Source organism: Oryza brachyantha, chromosome 2 (genome assembly GCF_000231095.2).
Source record: "Oryza brachyantha chromosome 2, ObraRS2, whole genome shotgun sequence".
Classification (NCBI taxonomy): domain Eukaryota; kingdom Viridiplantae; phylum Streptophyta; class Magnoliopsida; order Poales; family Poaceae; genus Oryza; species Oryza brachyantha.
In genome coordinates this window covers 12527526-12545273 of record NC_023164.2, presented here as the reverse complement: position 1 = coordinate 12545273, position 17748 = coordinate 12527526, and the positions used below count along the sequence as shown (strand labels likewise).

At 45.8% G+C, this 17748-nt stretch overlaps 2 protein-coding genes across 2 annotated transcripts; one reads left to right on the top strand and one right to left on the bottom strand.

The window, feature by feature from the left end:
• The first annotated feature begins 3895 nt into the window (after window positions 1-3895).
• On the top strand, window positions 3896-6776 carry LOC102709627 (calphotin-like). Its single transcript, XM_006648571.1, has 5 exons — window positions 3896-3943; window positions 5620-5913; window positions 6013-6207; window positions 6281-6409; window positions 6474-6776. Exons 1-5 carry the CDS (start codon window positions 3896-3898, stop codon window positions 6774-6776), a joined length of 969 nt encoding a protein of 322 aa, XP_006648634.1.
• A 1950-nt stretch (window positions 6777-8726) lies between these two features.
• Window positions 8727-9173, bottom strand: LOC102709342 (uncharacterized protein YpeP-like). Its single transcript, XM_015833103.1, has one exon. It carries the CDS (start codon window positions 9171-9173, stop codon window positions 8727-8729), a length of 447 nt encoding a protein of 148 aa, XP_015688589.1.
• Between the last annotated feature and the right edge of the window lie 8575 nt (window positions 9174-17748).

The following is a 17748-nucleotide window of genomic DNA, read 5'->3' as shown; positions in this document are numbered from 1 at the left end:
TATAATCTATTCGAATAGCCATGCCCACGGTTACGGGCGAGCTCCCAGCTCCACTGTGATTAGTAAACCTTTAATAACTTGAGTAAATTGGTTCTCACTCGGGACTACTACAACGTGGTGTAACGTTGAGTAGTGGTTGGGCCTGTTGCAACGTGGTGTAACGTTGGACAGTGTTGTGGTATTTTGCAACTGTTATTTACTTATCCTTTATTGTACTCAATTTCCTGTACTCTTTTTAATCTCTGTTATTTGTTTAACTGCTGCTTTACTGCAACTAACCCTAGCCTGCCCTTGATAATCCCTATGCATCATTTATCTCCTCTTGTCCGTGTCATTTGTTGAGTACGGTGGTTTGTACTCAGCCTTGCCCAACTTTTCCCCCTCCAGAGTTGGAAGTTGAGTCCGATGGAGGTGCCTCTCAGGAGTGAGCTGATCTGCCGTCGAAGCTTTGGCTGTGGACTGGAGCCGTACCCGCTGGAGCTAGTCTACCTTTTTCTTTCCGCTGCATTTCCGCTAGAATAAGTGTAATTTTCAGTTGTTTCTCAACATTGTCTTTTTGTGTACCTGGCTGGTCCTGGACAGGGATTTAATACACAATTAAGTTCAGAAATTCGTGTGAGGAATTTCTGGGCGTGACAACATGTCAAACTCCTATGTCGCATCGGCAGATACGGTCTCTACATCTCGTTCCGACCAGCACGACGACTCGGGCGACATGAATCAGGAAAATTTAATCTATTGCTCATGAGCTCTTCATCTGTTTACTGGATCGACGTCTAGATGCAGTTATACGACTTCGTGGCTACACCCAACTTACTGTACCGAACCGGGTAAACGACGTTACACTCCGCGCTGGCTAAGTCCGCCCGGGGGCTGTCGGGATGGGCACACGCCGTGAAGCCAACTCATCTCACGACTAAGAAACATACAACAGTAAAAGACTACTAGCAAACAGGTTAACACAAAACCTGGTTGAAGTCCGCCGACTGGTCAAAACGAAACGAGTGGTCACCAATGACCCTAGTTTCCAACAGAAGTTCGTAGGTTCTTCATCAACTTCGTTACCGTCGAGATCATCGTCGCCGAATGGAGATCTCTTCGCCATGTCAGCCACATCCGACTTCATTCTCACCGAGTGGTGATCCCATCACCACACCGAATGCATGCACCGCCACCATGTTGGACGCATCAACTTCATCGACGCTGAGTGGTAATCTATTTACCATATCGGCCACGTCTCCTTTCGACATCAGAATCGCCACCACCAAATCGTGATCGCATCCACATGTCGGCCGTCATCATCGCCATCAACGAGACAACTTATGCAATATCAAACAGCTAAGTCCCTTCGTACTTAGTACATTTTCTATCAAAGTTTCCTCTTTCTCCATCCTTCGACTACCCATGCCGAGTGGTTTTCACCCTCAGCAAGCCAGTCGAGGGGCTACACTGTATCATGTCATACGGTTCTTCTAATAAAGTCTATTGTTTAAAAGCTCTCTTTTGATCATGAGATCAATATCTGAATAAAGTTAAACAAACTTTGCGGCAATGCCCTACTTATCAAACCGAGTAATATGCTACGCTCTGCGCTGGCTAAATCTACTCGGGGGCTGTCGGGATGGGTACACAACACAAGTTTACACAGCTCATTTCAGATTGCGAGATCTAATCAGAATAAAGACTTAAAGCAATAGCAAAACAATATACATTACAGACAAACAAATGTCTTGTAAAAGACAGATTACTGCTAATGGCTATATTTCCTATTTGCAGGTCAAAGGCCCAAACTATGGAGTCAGCACCGGCTTCAGCCTCCTCCACTAGCGCCAACACCTTCTCCGAGTCGCAATTGGCTATAAAATCTTCGACGGTGGTGAAAAAGACTACCTAGGGGCGAAGGGACTTCATTATGGCGAAGGCTTGACGAGCTGCGATCATCGCCATGTCCCTCACCTCCTCGGCCACGCGCTCGGGTACCTCTTTGAAGCCTCTCAAGGATTTTATTGGGTGGAATGGAGCTAAAGCTGTTCGCCATAGTCTCGAACGACCCGAAGATCACCAAAAGCCGCAACAACAAAAACCGGTCCCAAGTAGCTTTGACTACATTAAGTCAGGTCTCGAGATCGGCTACTGCGGCACGGGTGCTCTATCGCACCAAATCTCCAAAATTACCGAACTAAAACAGTTCAACGGCTCAAAATCTCCAAAACCGACTAAGTGTTACTATGTCCCTTTGTGGGTCTAGCGGACCGATGCGTAAAACTCGGTGCTGGCATAGTTGATACCATGTCGACGAGAACGTTGTGAGTTTATGGTTCGCCCAAATGGTGACATAAAATTCATGATTTCTCATATTTTGGGAATCGACGGTACGCCTATGTTATGGGTCCAAGGCCGCACTCGGGCAGGCGTCGGTCGATATCGACCATGGCACTTAATTGCGCTTTTTAGCCTGTGCCTAAACTTTGAGTAAACCCGAATATACTTAGTACTAACTACTCAGCTGTAACGGTTAAGCCAGTTAGCGTAACCTACCCCACGGGCAGAACATAGTCGAAGGCTGTATGTCTGGGGAGACACGGCACGAAAACCATCTCCAAACCACTCAGGTTCAAATCGCTCAAAGAGAGCAACCAGAGCTAGGTACCACTCAGACACGGCACTCAGAACAGTGTTACTCGAGTCGAAAAACTCCAAACTTTGAGAAACATCTCTTGGGCAACAATCCATAGAAGACTCTATATTTAATTGTTGGCTACACCTATCGATGCACCTAAACCTTTTTTATACAGTCTCGAAAAGACTCTATGTTTAATTGTTACGCATTTAAGTATAGAGTCGGGGGCTACACCTAATAGGTGCATCTTCGATGCACCTATTCGTTACTTCCATTCGGAGCCATCTACAGCATCTACAATCATCACAGAGTACTCGGAATCACTTGGGGAGTGTCTGGGAAGCATTCGGATAACGTCAAGCATATTGTGTGAAGATACGTCTAATGATCAATAATCTACACGGACAATTTGCGTGGCTATGTACGACTCTGGGGGCTGCTGTGGAATACCTGTACTAGGGGTATCCGTAGACTACATGTATACATACAGTCGTAGGGGTACCGAATAGGAAGAAGATTATAGCTGTATTGTATCAACCGGAGTTTGGTTATGGCTAGATTACATGCCGCCTATACCGGATCCGAGTTGTAACCGAATTAGAATAGATTTTAGTCTCATCAGATTAGGACTCTATCTGTAAGCCCTATCCCCCACTATATAAGAGGGACAGGGGCACCCTCATGGGGGCATATTCAGATCGGCTATCTTCTAGTTGATCTACCCACAATCCAATACATTCGCCAAGCAGGAGTAGGGTATTATCTCGCTAGTCGAGAGCCCGAACCTAGGTAACCTTGTGTCTTCATCCTAACCATCGATCTTTACGCCTCGCTAGCCACCCCATATATATTGCCGACATCCAAATCATCGACACAATCAATAACGACTATTTGGCAAAATCTAGCGTTAACACATGCCCCCCAATTTTGGAATAATTCATTGTTCCAAAATTTCCTCTTTTGTAACCGATCTCTACCATCGGCTCACTCTGTTGCAACGGTACAGTCTCGACGACTCCCCTGTTTCGTCGCACTGTGCTAACGGTACAGTTTCCGCTCTTTCCAGACTTAGGCATTTCTCACCATTACCTCCTTCTTCCCTGAGCTCTAGCGATCCTCACCCCCCGCATTCGACACGCTCGCCCTTTTCTCGAGCTCGCCCTTTCCGTAGGATATCACCAAGTCCATCGCCGCGCCGCCACGTTCCACGCTTCGGGCAACCCTTTCACCTTAAGGTACAGCCCTTCCCGCGTCAACGAGCCCTCGTCAGCGGCAATGGCTTCAACGAGCTCTTCACCAGATACCCTGTATGAGATCCCCGAGGTATGTTCTCATCCTGACCCCATTTTCGCTTTCCGCCATTGAATACCCTGTTTTCTGAACCTAGGGTTTACTATTAGCAAATTTTCCTCATATTCCTCTATTGATCGGCCTGCTAGCTAATTCCTTTTCCGTACTGTTTTCTTTTCAGCAACTTAAAAACCAAATTATGATTCCAAGCCCAAACCCTAGATTTTACTTTCTTGGGCCCATGGGGAACCCTGACCTAATAGATATCATATGCCCCGAAGCCAATAGGATACCTTTTAAGAATGCCCAACTGAATACCTCCGACTGGAATCAGTCTTTCCGTTCCTTTCCTACTCCCTTGAACGGTTGGAGAGATTGGTACAGTCGGCTATACAAGACCTATGGTACCCAGAGGGAAAAATTGGACATCGGCCACTGTATAGGCCTTAGCCTTTCTGAGATAGAAAATGATGAACCCTTGCTAGCCGCAGCATCCTACTTTTGGTCCGATGCCCTGAACGCATTCATATTCGTGCCACGGGATACTGACTCCCACTGTTATGAACATCGTAATGTTAACTGGCCTGAACATCATGGCGCCTGTAAACCCTTTTAACCTGAGGGGCACCTTCCAGCATCGGCTGCAGACTAAAGGTGTCGGAGGCTGGTCAGGATACATCTCCTCCCACCGCAAGGACTCCGGGACCGCCGATCACAGGGAGCACAGCGCCTTCCTGAACCTATGGCTAGAAAGATTTTGTTTTGCGGACAAACTCTAGGCCCTACCACCAACTTCGAGAACATGGCAGAGTGCCTAGCCGACAGAAGTCCCGTCCCTCTTGGTTAGTATTTGCTTGGAGCGGTATTCCAGATGCTTCACCAAGTAAACTCCAAGCTATCGGCTAGCCAACTAGTTGGACATGTCGCTGGCCCATGGTGGTTTCTCCAGCTGTGGCTGCGCCTATATCTCTCCAAAATTTTGGAATTGTCTGCCTTCAGTCAACGCAGCTACCCCTCCTTATTCTTCCTGGAATCAGACCCTGCCGAAACCCGGAGATGTATGTCATATGGGGAAGTCATGTCATCTTTCCTAGTTCATCGGATGTCGGCCGTCCGATTGGTACACATCTTCAAACTCTGCTATCTAGGACCAAAGGCCAACGCACAGACTTGGTTTGCTTATCCAGACTATCAAGATTACGAAGCTCCAAGTATACTTAGGCTAGATGAAGTGCAGACAGACAAATGCTCCTCGGAAAACTTCTCTTTTGCCCTTACCCCGTGTTTGTTACCGGTTAGTTTTCATGCTGGACGATTTGCTCGGCCCTCATATGAATTCTACCATCCAGCCCTCGCAGCACGTCAGCTTGGATGTGGCCAGTTGCCAGCTGACCTATTCTTCTTCGGCCGGATTGAAATAAGGGGCCAAGTAACTTCGGCCTTAGAACTCGATAGAATTAACAAAATGGCCGAAGTTATCCCATTTGGGTCCAGAACCTCTTTTTCCTTCGGAAATTCTGTGCTAGACGCCTACACTTCCTGGTGGGATGAGTTGCATCAACACTTATTTTCGGCACCAGTGGGCTTCTTCTGTAATCGGATCGACCCCGATTATGAATATTCTGACTCTGAGGTAACCATTAGAACTTGTTAATTCACTATTCGGATGTCTCTTATTACCATATGATATTAATCCTTATGCTTTGCAGCCTACTCCCGTGGTTCCTACTATTAGCCGGAGCGGCAGGCCAATTGAGTACTCCACGTCCGTGTTACCGGCCATAGGCCATGGTGCACCCTCTCCAAGCGAATACATCAAAAGGCTCTCCGGCCCACCAAGTCCGCTGAGAAGGCCCAAACGAAGCAAAAAGTGTGATCGAGCCCCGAAGAAAAAATTAAAGATCACCACAGAGGCTATTCCTTTGGAGACTACATCGGCTGATATGGATGCCGCTATTGATGCTGCAGCCGACGATGATTCAGATACCAACGTCAGGCAAAAGGTAATCGCCTATCTTTTCCCTTGTTGGCAAGTAATTACCTCTTGAACTACAACTATTGCTTTATGCAACCGATCGCTTCTCTGATTTTCTTTCTTGCAGTCTCCTGTCAAGTCATCGGCCGATGCCATCCCGGTGGCGAGCGATGCCATCGATCCCATTCCTGCTGCGGGGGCAGTGCCTATACCACCGAGCCCGACCCATGCGCCTTCTCCAGCCGGCCTGGCTCTAAAGTCTGGGAAGAAGCACAAGATGGTGGTTCACTGTCCTTCTCGGCGGGTTACTTCCTCTGCACCAGTAATTTTCTGACGATTCTCCATCACCTTAGCTTTTGTCTCCGGCTAACACCTGGTTTCTTTTCTTATACCAGCCTCCTGATGTTTCCGACGCAATAACTCCATCGGCCAATCCAGATCCAGTGCCAGCACCTATTACGGAGGAAGTTATCCTGCCTGCTAGCTCGCCTACTCGGCCAATCGATGTCGTTCCCATGGCACAAGTAAGTTTTGAGCACATTTTCTTGCCTTTCCATTGTCCTGGCTTATCCGTCGTTTTTATTTCAGGACTTAGGTGACTTCTTTTCTTTTGACGTCGACCAATACTTGGATCCCTTCGAAGCCGATACTGATGAACCCATTGATTTGCCGGTTGACCTCCGAGCACAGCTTCAAGACATCCTGGCCAGATTGGACTATCCAATCGATACCTTGATCAGCGATGCCAGGCCGATCAGATCTAGAATCGAAGAAATCCAGGATAAACTGCCTGACGATCTGATAGATGTTATAGCCCCTACGGGTTATATTGAGTCTCACAGAATTCCGGTGCTCCGGGCGCGTCAAAGGATGACAGACGGCACTTCCTAGGCTGTGGCTCAAGTCCAGATTCAGGTCGACCGAGAACGGGCTGTGGCCGAAAACACCAAGCTGGATGAACTCCAGTCGGATGCGCCGATGCGCCGGGAATATCGACCCATATAGAAAGATTAAAGATGGAAAAGGCTGAGCTGGAGGCACGGCTGACCAGGGTCACTGAGAGCCTACTGGCGGAGGAACAAAAGCTGGCAGATCTTCCATCGGCCATAATCGCTCAAGAATGCACCCAGAAGTCTATCGTCCAAACCGCATCCACAGCTGCTGATCCCTGAAGGCAGTTCCTGGCACCGACGCTGATGATCGGAAGATCATTCAAAACGTTGATGATGTTCGCCGGTGTGCGATTGCCTCCCTCAAGAAACACTTGGGCTTGTAATTTCTTGACTTTTCTTCTGTTATCGGCTTGTCAGTATAGCTTGATACTTTTATTGGCTTCTTGGCAACCTTTATCTTGATTAATACAACTTCTATTTTTGTGCCACAACTTTTGTTTCTGCCTTGAATTTTGGTCTAAGGGCGATGTGTTAACATCAGCCATCTTGAGGCGATATTTGATTGTACCGGCTTTTACGTTAATCGGCTTTGGCCGATCAAGTGTTTATCCATACGCTCGGGTAGTATTTCTTTAGGTATTTCCCATTTAATGCTCTCCCGAACACTTCTCCATCCAACCCCTCTAGCATATATACATTTCTAGGTGCGCACTTGTCAATCCGAAAGGGTCCTTCCCGATTCGGCGACCACTTGCGGAAGACGTTGTCTCTAGATCCAATCGGCAAAAACAGCTTCCATACCAATTCACCTTCTTTAAATGGTTTTGACTTGACTTTCTTGTTTTAGTGCCTTGATACTCGAGCATTGTTTTCTTTTATCTTTTCTAGCGCCCTTGACTGGGATTGGGCAACTTCCTCTGACTCATCCATCATGAGATTATAGTATTCATTGGTTGTCTACTGATCCTGCAACATTAACCTCCTGTAGCCAATGTTGTTCTCCCACGCGAGTACTGCCTCATGCCCATATACCAGCTGATAGGGTGGGACCTGAATGGATCCGTGGCATGCCATCCGATAAGCCCAAAGCGAATCGGCTAGCGAAGTATGCCATCTACTAGGCTGCTTGGCTATCTTCCTTTTTATTAGCTTGATCAAACTCTTGTTTGAAGCTTCTGCCTGCCCATTAGCCTAAGCGTAACAGGGAGACGAATTGAGTAATTTGATTCCCATACCAGCGATGAATTGTTGGAACTCTTCTAAGATAAATACCGATCCTTGGTCTGTGGTTATTGTCTAGGGAATCCCGAACCGGTATATGATGTGTTCCTTTATAAAGTTTATCACATCGACCGAAGTTACCTTCTTCAATGGTATGGCTTCGACCCACTTGGTGAAATAATCCGTAGCTGCCAGTATGAACTTATGTCCTTTGCTTGACGGAGGATATATCTGCTCGATCATATCGATACCCCAGGCTCTGAACGGCTAAGGTTTGATGATCGGGTTCATAGCCGATGCTGGGGATCTCTGTATGTTTTCGAACCTTTGGCAATCTTGACAGCTCATGTAGTATACGAAGCAGTCCTCCAGCATAGTCGGCCAATAGTACCCCACTCTCCGCAGCAGTCACTTCATCTTGTAGGCCGATTGATGAGTGTCGCATATGCCATCGTGCACCTCGTACATTACTACTTTGGCCTCCTCTTTGTCTAGGCATCTCAGCAACACACCATCAATCGTCCTGTAATATTACAGACCTTCGAGTAGAACATATTTGAATGCTTTATACTTAAGTTTTCGGTTGGCCGATGATGACGGGTCTTTCAGATAATCGATAATTTCTCGTCGCCAGTCATCGGCCTCTGCGCACGATATGCTTGCTTCTTCTATTATCTCTATTTGCGTTATATCTCTATTTGCATTATTTCTGCTTCGGTTTCTAAATTCATCGGTCGGTACCCGATGCCCCTTGGGCGAGGGAGTTTGCTTCAGTGTTCTGCTCCCGAGGAATATGGGTCAATGTGATTAGCTTGAAGTCCTCTAGTAGTCCCTTAGCTGCTTCATGGTAGGTTTTGAGGATGTCATCTCTGCACTCGTATTCCCTAGATAATTGTTTAATTATCAACTGGGAATCTCCCATGATTTCGACTGCCTCAGCACCTATTTCTTTTACCAGCTCCAACCCTTTGATTAGTGCTTCGTACTTGGCCTGATTATTGGTCTGATACGGCTTGATTGTGTACGCGAGCTCAAAACATGCCCCCCGAGGCAAGATTATCATCCGGCTGATGCCACATCCATGCCTGCAGACCGACGCGTCGAAAAATACTGTCCAAGGAGCGACCTCGACATAATCAGCTTCCTTGTGGTGTTCGACTATGAAGTCGGTCATTACTTGTCCTTTTACTGCCTTGGCCGATTTGTATTTTAGGTCATACTCTGTTAGTGCCAGGATCTATTTACCCATCCTTCCTTTCAGGACCGGGGCCGATAGCATGTATTTTATCACATCGGCTTTACACACGACTGTGCATTCGGTCGCTAGTAGGTAATGCCTTAGCTTGGTGCACAAAAAATATAAGCATAGGCATAATCTCTCGACTTCTGGGTATCTGGTTTCGGCCTCCAACAACTTTCTGCTCAATTAATATACCACCCTTTCTCTGCCTTCTACTTCTTGGATCAGTACCGAGCCGATAGTTTTGTGATCGGCTGACAAATAAAGATTGAAGGGTACCCTTTTTTGGGTGGCATAATGACTGGAGGGTTCTTCAAGTATTCTTTGATCTTGCCGAACGCCTCCTGGTGACTCTCCCCCCACGAGAATTCTTGATCGGCTTTTAATTTCAGCAAAGGAGAGAAGGGCTCAATTCTTCCGGATAGATTTGATATGAATCTCCGGATGAAATTAATTTTGCCGATCAAGGATTGTAATTTTGTTTTATCCTCAGGGGGTTGAGTGTCATTTATTCCTTGGAGACATTCCTGGGTTATCTCGATTCCTTTCTCGTGTACCATGAACCCCAAGAATTCTCCAGCCGAGACAGCAAAGGCACACTTGGTAGGATTCATCTTCAATCCATATTGCCTTGTCCTTTCTAGCACGCGCTGAAGGCTACCTAGATGTTCTTCCATGGTTCCGGATTTCACCACGACATCGTCTATGTAGATTTCTACTAGGGATCCGATCAGATCGTGGAAGATGTAGTTCATGGCTCTCTGGTAGGTTGCTCTGGTGCTTTTAAGTCCGAATGTCGTAACGACCCATTCGAACAAGTCGATTGCTCCCGGGCATCTGAAGGCTGTCTTTTGGATGTCTTCTTCCGCCATAAAAATCTGGTTATAACCAGCGTTGCCATCCATAAAGCTTATCATCTTGTGCCCTGACTGCGTCCACCAATTGATCGGTCACCGGCATCGGGTATTCGTCCCTCGGCGTCGCTTTGTTCAGGTCTCTGAAATCTACGCAAACCCGTAGTTTGCCGTTTTTCTTGAGTACCGGGACGATGTTGGATACCCATTCTGCATACCGAGAAGGCCAGATGAATTTGGCATCGTATAGCTTAGTGATTTCTGCCTTGATCAGTTCATACAAGTCGGGTTTAAACCTTTTTGGTGGTTGCTTGAAGGGTCGATAACCTGGTTTAATCGGCAACCGATATTCGACGGTCGATCGGCTTAGTCCTAGCATCTCATGATATTCCCATGCGAAACAATCCACATACTCTTTTAATAATTTTATTAATTCTTCCCGGAATTTCGGGGTCAAATTTGCACTTATGTATGTCGGCCTCGGCCTGTCCCTAGGTCCTATGTCCATTTCTTCTAACTTATCGGCCGACATAAATCTTTGGCCTAACTTGCCATCTAGGTCATCAACTTCTCTAGTTAAGGTGCTCACTGGGACTCCTGATCACGTATCGACTGGATCCCAGTGTCCGATAGCTTAGGAATTCCCCCGACCAGGTCTCCCGGAGATGCATTCATAGCCTTCTGCTTCCCAGGTGGGAAGGTCCGTTGTGGCTATGTTCACCGATCGGTCGGCTGCGACCGTTTCCACTTGATCCCCAGGCCACTGTATCAGATTTTGGTGCATGGTGGAGGGGATGCAACAGTTGGCATGGATCCAGTCCCGGCCAAGCAGTAGACTGTAGGATCCTTTTCCATCGATGACGAAGAACATAGTCGGCAGGGTTTTGCTTCCGACCGTAAGTTCAACATTGATACACCCCTTGGCTTCCAAAGAGTTACCCCCAAAGTCTTTGAGCATCATGTTAGTCTTGATAAGATCCTCCGGGGTTTTTCCCAGCTTTCTGTAACTGGAGTACGGCATTAAATTTAATGTCGTGCCGCCATCGACTAGCATCTTCGCCATCGGCTTTCCATCGACATGCCCCTGGATATAGAGCGGTCAAAGGTGCCGATGGTCCTTCTCTTCCAGCTTTTCGAAGACAGCTGGTTGTGAGGGCAGCACGAGCTAGGCTGTTGCCTCTTGTACTTCGTCGTCAGACCAATTGGCTCTGAATTCTGCTGGTAGGATAACTACCATATTAACATTGGCCGATGCTTTGTGGATTTCTGACTTGATGCGCCATTCTTTTCACGTCTTCTTGGGGGCCGGCGGCTGTTCCTCATCTTGCTGCTGTTCAAGCTCACGTTGGCGGAGTCGTTGCAGTCGTCTCTTCTGATTTTTCGTGAATAAGCCGCTGGGACATCATTGGTTGGGCTTCATTGGCGGCAGCCACTCTTGATCGTCGTAGTACTGGCCGATCTCCTCCTCATCCTAATCTTCGTAGCTTTGTCCCCGAGGGCCCAGCCTGTCATGTACTGGCACGTGGCGTCGTGGTGGTGTTCTTGACCTCCTGGGTCGTGGTTGTCGGCTGGTGTAATCCTGCTCTTCGGGGTTGCATTCTTGGCAGTCTCTTTTGGATGGCAGTCGTATCCTTTCCTCCCAGCAGTATTGGAAGAACGAGCAATCCCAATGATCATCGTACCAGGATGGCCTGTCATGCCTTTGGCTCCTCTCAAAGCGCCGATGGTACCTGTTCATCATTGAAGTGGAGGTGATGTTATTAATACCTGGACGTCTCCTTGAGCTACTGCTTGACCCATAGCTGAACTCAGGCTAGACCATGTTGACGGGGAACGGATATCCGTCAATCTTCTTCGGCTTCTTGGTCTCCTCGAACTTGATGCGACCTTGTTCGACCGCCGCTTGGATTTGCCACCGGAAGATCTGGCAATCGTTCGTGTGGTGAGAGACAGAGTTATGCCATTTGCAGTACTTCTTCTTTTTTAGTTCTTCGGCTGATGGTATGACATGTCATGCCGGTAGCTGAATGTGCTTTTCTTGTAGCAGGAGGTCGAAGATCTTGTCGGCCTTGTTGACATCGAAGTCAAAATTCTCTATCTCCTTTGCCCCCTTGACCCAGGGACAATTCACTAGCTTCTTGTTCCTAGTCCACTCCGCCAATCCTATGTCAGATTCTTCAATATCAGAGTCTGACGATTCCTCAACCACGTAGGCGACGCGGCATTGGAATTTATCCTTCCTGACCTCTTGGTATCGGATCTCATGGGCCGATACTTTCTGAATGAGATGAGCTAAACTCTGAAATTCTTGTGCCGAGAATTTCTCTGTGATCTGGCCGTGCAAGTCCTGGAATGCTAGCTCGGCGAGCTGTTGATCGCTTAAGTTCAGCCGATAGCATCGGCTTCTTACGTTGCGGAACCTCTGGACCATATCATGGACCAGCTCATCTATCTTTTGTCTGACTGTGGTGAGATCGGTCAATGTCATCTCCTATACACCTGCAAAGAAATATTTGTGGAACTGTTTTTCAAGATCAGCCCAGTTCAGATAGTGAGAATGGGAAGAAACGCACTTTGAGCGCATCTTCAGCCGATGCTTCACCGCACTAGGCCAGGAATCGGCTGACGTGCTCGATAGTTGATGTGTCGTCTTGTCCCAAGAATTTGGAGAAATCCGGTACCCTGTACCGGTGAGGTAACGGCATCCTCTCAAACCACTCTAGGTATGGGCACCGATACATGGTCGTTTGTTCCTTCGGCCTTAGGCCGAAGCGTTCCTGCATGACCTCGACTATATGGTCTGTCCATCCTTCATCCCTGAACTGCCTCCTCTACACTGGGTCAGGTTGACGGAATTGATTGTCATAGATCCGCTCTGCCGATGTGGCCATGTTGAAGGTGGCTGATACTGTTGGTTTATCCCAGTAGTACGGATCGGCATGCCGAGTGTACCTTGGCGGAGTCCTCTCATGGTAGAGTTGCCTCGGCCTTTCTGGTACCTCTTCCAAGTGGACACGGGGATGTTGCGGTATCAGCTCTTCCTCCCTCGGATCTCTTTCATCCCTGTACTGTCGATACTTAGGCCTTTCCCCATCTCGGAAGTATCTGGGCCCCCTCTAGTGTGATTCTCCATCAGGAGCTCCATCGGCCACTTGCCGAATCAAACCCGACAGAGTGTTCACCAGTACCCCCGATTGGTTGATGAGGGCATGGTGTACTACCGAATCTACCATGTCCTGTAGATTCGGCTGGTTTTCCAAGGGAGGATCGCTGCCTTTCCCCGCGTCACCCCCTTTCCGACGCTCTGAACTAGGCGTCGGAAGCTAAGATTTCTGCACCGGATAGCCCCGAGTCATGCCGAAGGACTCGAGGCATAGCTTCTGAAATTTGTCCATGTGGCGCTGCACCAGGGCTCGTTGTTCGTCGGTGAGGCTCTCCCAGGTGATAGGGAGAATATTCTCTACGCTGACTTCCTTCGCGGCCATTGTTGTTGTCTTGTCCTGATGTGTGCTCGACTGACTTGTGGTTGAGCTGGGTTCTTGACACGGGTCCCATTGGGCGTGCCAAAAATGTGTTGACGCTGAAAATAACAATCAACGGTCACACACGTAGGCCTGGGAATCAATCTTAGACCATTCCAGTGCAGAACCTAATTCTTAGAAATACTGGGCGTGACAGTCAGTTTGATCCTGTAACTGATATGACATAGAAAAATAGTTAACCACAAAATCGCTATTGGCCGAATAGCTGATACCGTTCTAGGACCCTAGCCGATAGACTAATCGACTGGCTTTACAGGAATTTCATGGTTATAATTATAAATATGCCCAATCGGCTTAATCACGAGCAAGATAAATAGTGAATGTCTCAACCAACCAATTAATCTTAAGAGATCGGACCAAACAGAGACAGTCTTGGGATTAATCGGCCGATCGGACCATTGCAGAACTTATCACATAGGGAGTTTTAGCCGATACGAGACTAGATATAAAATTGAATATAAATTGGAATGCTACGCTAATTACCCTCATAAAACAATAACAAGTAACAATGTGTATATTTACGCCAGATCTAGAAGTTCGAACATAATCGAAACAGTACAGATCTAAGCACAACCATACATGATATCAACCGACTATTATAACATGCAAATAATAAGGTAGCAAAGCAGCGTAATCCATCCACCAGTTCACTAATCTCAGCCGATCGGACATACTTCTATGGACGGATCACACCAGCAATACAAAGATCAGACCTAACCGAGACAGTATGCAGTCTAAAACGATATAACCACGGGAAAATATGAAGATCAATGAGGCTAACGAATCAATCAATGGATTACTTGAGATAATGCCGGCTAGAACTCCAGCAATAAGCCCTCGTAAGACCCCAATCCAATCCGATAACATGAACCCAGCAAACCCAATTGATCGGACCAAACCGAGACAGAATCAGATCAACCAGACTCATGCGAACAAATCGAGCAGAATAACTCACTATGACTTGATCGAGAACTACCACTACTTCAAGCAAAAATAGATTAAAGTAATTGTGGAACTCAGCCCGCCGATCAACTAGGCTGGAGACCAGACTCAATCGAGACGGTCTCTTTCTAGTTAGTCGACGGGTTTTGACACGCAAGAACTTACATTGCGAAGCTGACAAACCCCGCACCGAAAGCTCAAGCGAGTCGAAGATTTGAGGCGATGCGCCAAGTTAGATTGATCTAGAGATTATTTACAAGGACCCCGGACACTTATATTTATAGCCCCAGGAAATAACTAACCTAACTAGATAAGAATCCGCTAACTTTACATTGTCCAGAGTCTAATTAAATAACAGAATCCTAAACAAACTTTGAGATAAATCCTAATTAATTTACACGGACTCACAGTTAAACACCGAACCTATCTCCAAGCTTCGAGCGCAATCGGACTCCCATTCTTGTCCGATTTGGACTCCATCGGCTGCAATCTCTTAGCGTCCAGCTTCCTGTCCCCAGCTGATTCGAACCTTCTTATCCGATTCGGTCTTTAACCGTGTTTCAATCAATAACGACTATTTGCCAAATGGCGTTAACAGATGGAAAAACTGACGGCGATGGCATAGATTTAATTTTATAAAATTTCAGTGGCATATAGCCGATATCACGAATAGTAATGATATTTTTCTAATACAACGAATTTGTAGTGGCATGGATCAAATTAACCCTGAAATCTTTAGCTTTATATTTAAAGTTAACTTTGAGGTTTTTTAATTATAAATTTTTCAGCATTTACTTTACAATCGCTAAAAACACGTATATAAAAGTTTTATTTATAAATTATTTTTCTTTATAAATATATCATTTAGCTTTTCACCGAAAACGCCAAAATTGGCCCCTCTGCTGCGTGCTGTGATGCCGTCTCAGCCTGCAAGGGGGGCGTAATGGGCCGGCCCGTTACCGCCCCTCTTTTGCCCATTTGGTTTGATGGACTGGCCTGGCCCTTCACTGGAGGGAATGTGGCCGGACAATTAGGTTCGTGGGCTGAACTGATACGCAAGGAATGTGGATGGAGAAATGCTTGCAGCTGCACCAAATTTTTTGAGTTGATATGCAAAAAGAGAAATGTTTGCAAGAATCTGTTTGACGTCATGTCTCGAGTTGATATGCAAAAGAAGAAACAAGGCAGGAAACAATAACACATTAGTTCAAGTTTTTGTAAGAAACTGCTCATAGTTCAAAGCAGCATCACACAACAGTCAACAGTCTGCAAACTATGGCATCAAGGCATCGACCTCTCAAACAGTTAATAAACAATACACTATTGGAAGTGCTTAAAGAAAGTGACAGGATAATTAAATCACATGTCCAGTCTGTAGGTGATTTATCTTAAAGCCCATTCACTCTAGTGAATCATCGCAGATAAAAATTGATAAGTGTTAGTAATGCTTGAGCAATAACATAAAAAAACTGGGTGGAATGAGATTAGAAAACACTAAAAGAAGCTTTTGTTTTTCACTTCTTTGATATAAATAAAGTTTGGGCATCATTCTTCTGAGTTCGGGGTGACAACAGTGTTCATGAACAAGCTATTTTAATTTCAGAAAAATCTGCTTTGCACATGAAATCTGCTGTTTTTCCATGTAGGTTCATATTTCACTCTACAAGGGAGAGAAATGGAGTACTGCTGAGGATGCCTTTGGCAAGAATGGCAATGCAATATCTGAAACGAGATTTTGGTTTCAAATGCTATATCAAACAGATAATGTCGCAGTTGTTAGCTTGAGCAAACAATATATGTCAGCTACAAGTATCATTAGTCTTGGCAAACAATATTCCTAAATGTAGCATATTTTGTCAGAGAATTCCAAACTGTCTGGTTTTCATAAGAATTCAGATAAGATCCTCTACTGCATATATGCACAGTACATATATATTTCACACACATGTGTAGCTGCCAGGAAGGTTCATGTACTGACCATATACAGCTCAACAAAAACCAGCTATATGTTTATGCAACATATACTCACCAAAACATTTTTAAGCAATTATTCACTAACAGAACAAATAAGCAATTATTGGCTAACTGATCAAACCTATCATTGAGTGAGTGCATTTATTAAAATTTAAGTAACTGAAATCATCGCTTTGGGACTCACTCACCCCTGCAGGCATAGCTAAATTGAGTGACACATAGCTAAAGTCCATTCACTGCACTGAATCACCTAGGTTCTGCAGATAAAAATTAAAAAGCATTTGTTCTAATGTCAGTGGTAACTCACAAGGCCAAAGAAAAGGTGAAAGTGCAAGCTTACTAACCATGAAATAATCACGGTAGTTGATTTCATTTACCGAGCTCACATTTATGTTAGGAACTAACAATTGAAGCATAGAAATAAATTAGTTTTAAACACGTAAAAGAAGTAAAGGGATAGAGAGTAGTTGTTATACCTGTAGCAGCTCGATATTAATCTTGAAGGCAAATGACTGCCTCAATAGACTCCATTGTGAGGCTACATTGAAAGTCACTAATAACTCTAATACTGTGTTGAATGCCGACTCAGATGCAACCGTGGAGGCAGGCTATGCAAGCACATCTCGTGCTATGTGAGCAAGGGTTGGATACTTAGAGTAATTAGCTTTCCACCAATTGAGAATATCAAAGTCTTTTCCAAATTCATGAATGGGTTTCTCTTTTAGGTACATATCCAATTCAGTGTCTGTTTGGTCAATTAATTCTTCAATGATGTGACACACCCAATCAGCTAATGGATCGTTTTCAGGGATAGCCATCACATGATGAGCTTGAGGATTTGAGTTAGTATTGTTATCCTCAGAATAGTCCTTAAACAACAAGTTTAATCTCTTCACTTTCTCAATCCTGTCCTTAGCACCTTCAATTCCCCAAAGGCTTGCCCAAGACGAAACTCAACAAATTTGAATTTGAACCTTGGGTCAAAAATAACTGGAATGCATTGATATTTGTATGACTTGAACCAGTATTTGTCAAATTTCTCCTTCATCTTTTTGACCATGGCAGGCGGCAGCCACTTCATTGTTATCGTTGGAACATTCTCTTTCCAATATCATCTTGATTTTCCACGTCTCACGGAAGTAAAGGTTGGAGGTTGGGTACAAAGAACTTGAGACCACCAAAGTTGCCTCATAAAGC

Excerpts from the sequence above, each read along its gene's own strand:
- LOC102709627 (XM_006648571.1), top strand. The coding sequence starts at position 3,896 with ATGGCTTCAACGAGCTCTTCACCAGATACCCTGTATGAGATCCCCGAG. Across the intron at positions 3,944-5,619 it reads CCCTGTATGAGATCCCCGAG|CCTACTCCCGTGGTTCCTAC; the intron begins GTATGTTCTCAT and ends TATGCTTTGCAG. Across the intron at positions 5,914-6,012 it reads ATACCAACGTCAGGCAAAAG|TCTCCTGTCAAGTCATCGGC; the intron begins GTAATCGCCTAT and ends TCTTTCTTGCAG.
- LOC102709342 (XM_015833103.1), bottom strand. The coding sequence starts at position 9,173 with ATGACCGACTTCATAGTCGAACACCACAAGGAAGCTGATTATGTCGAG.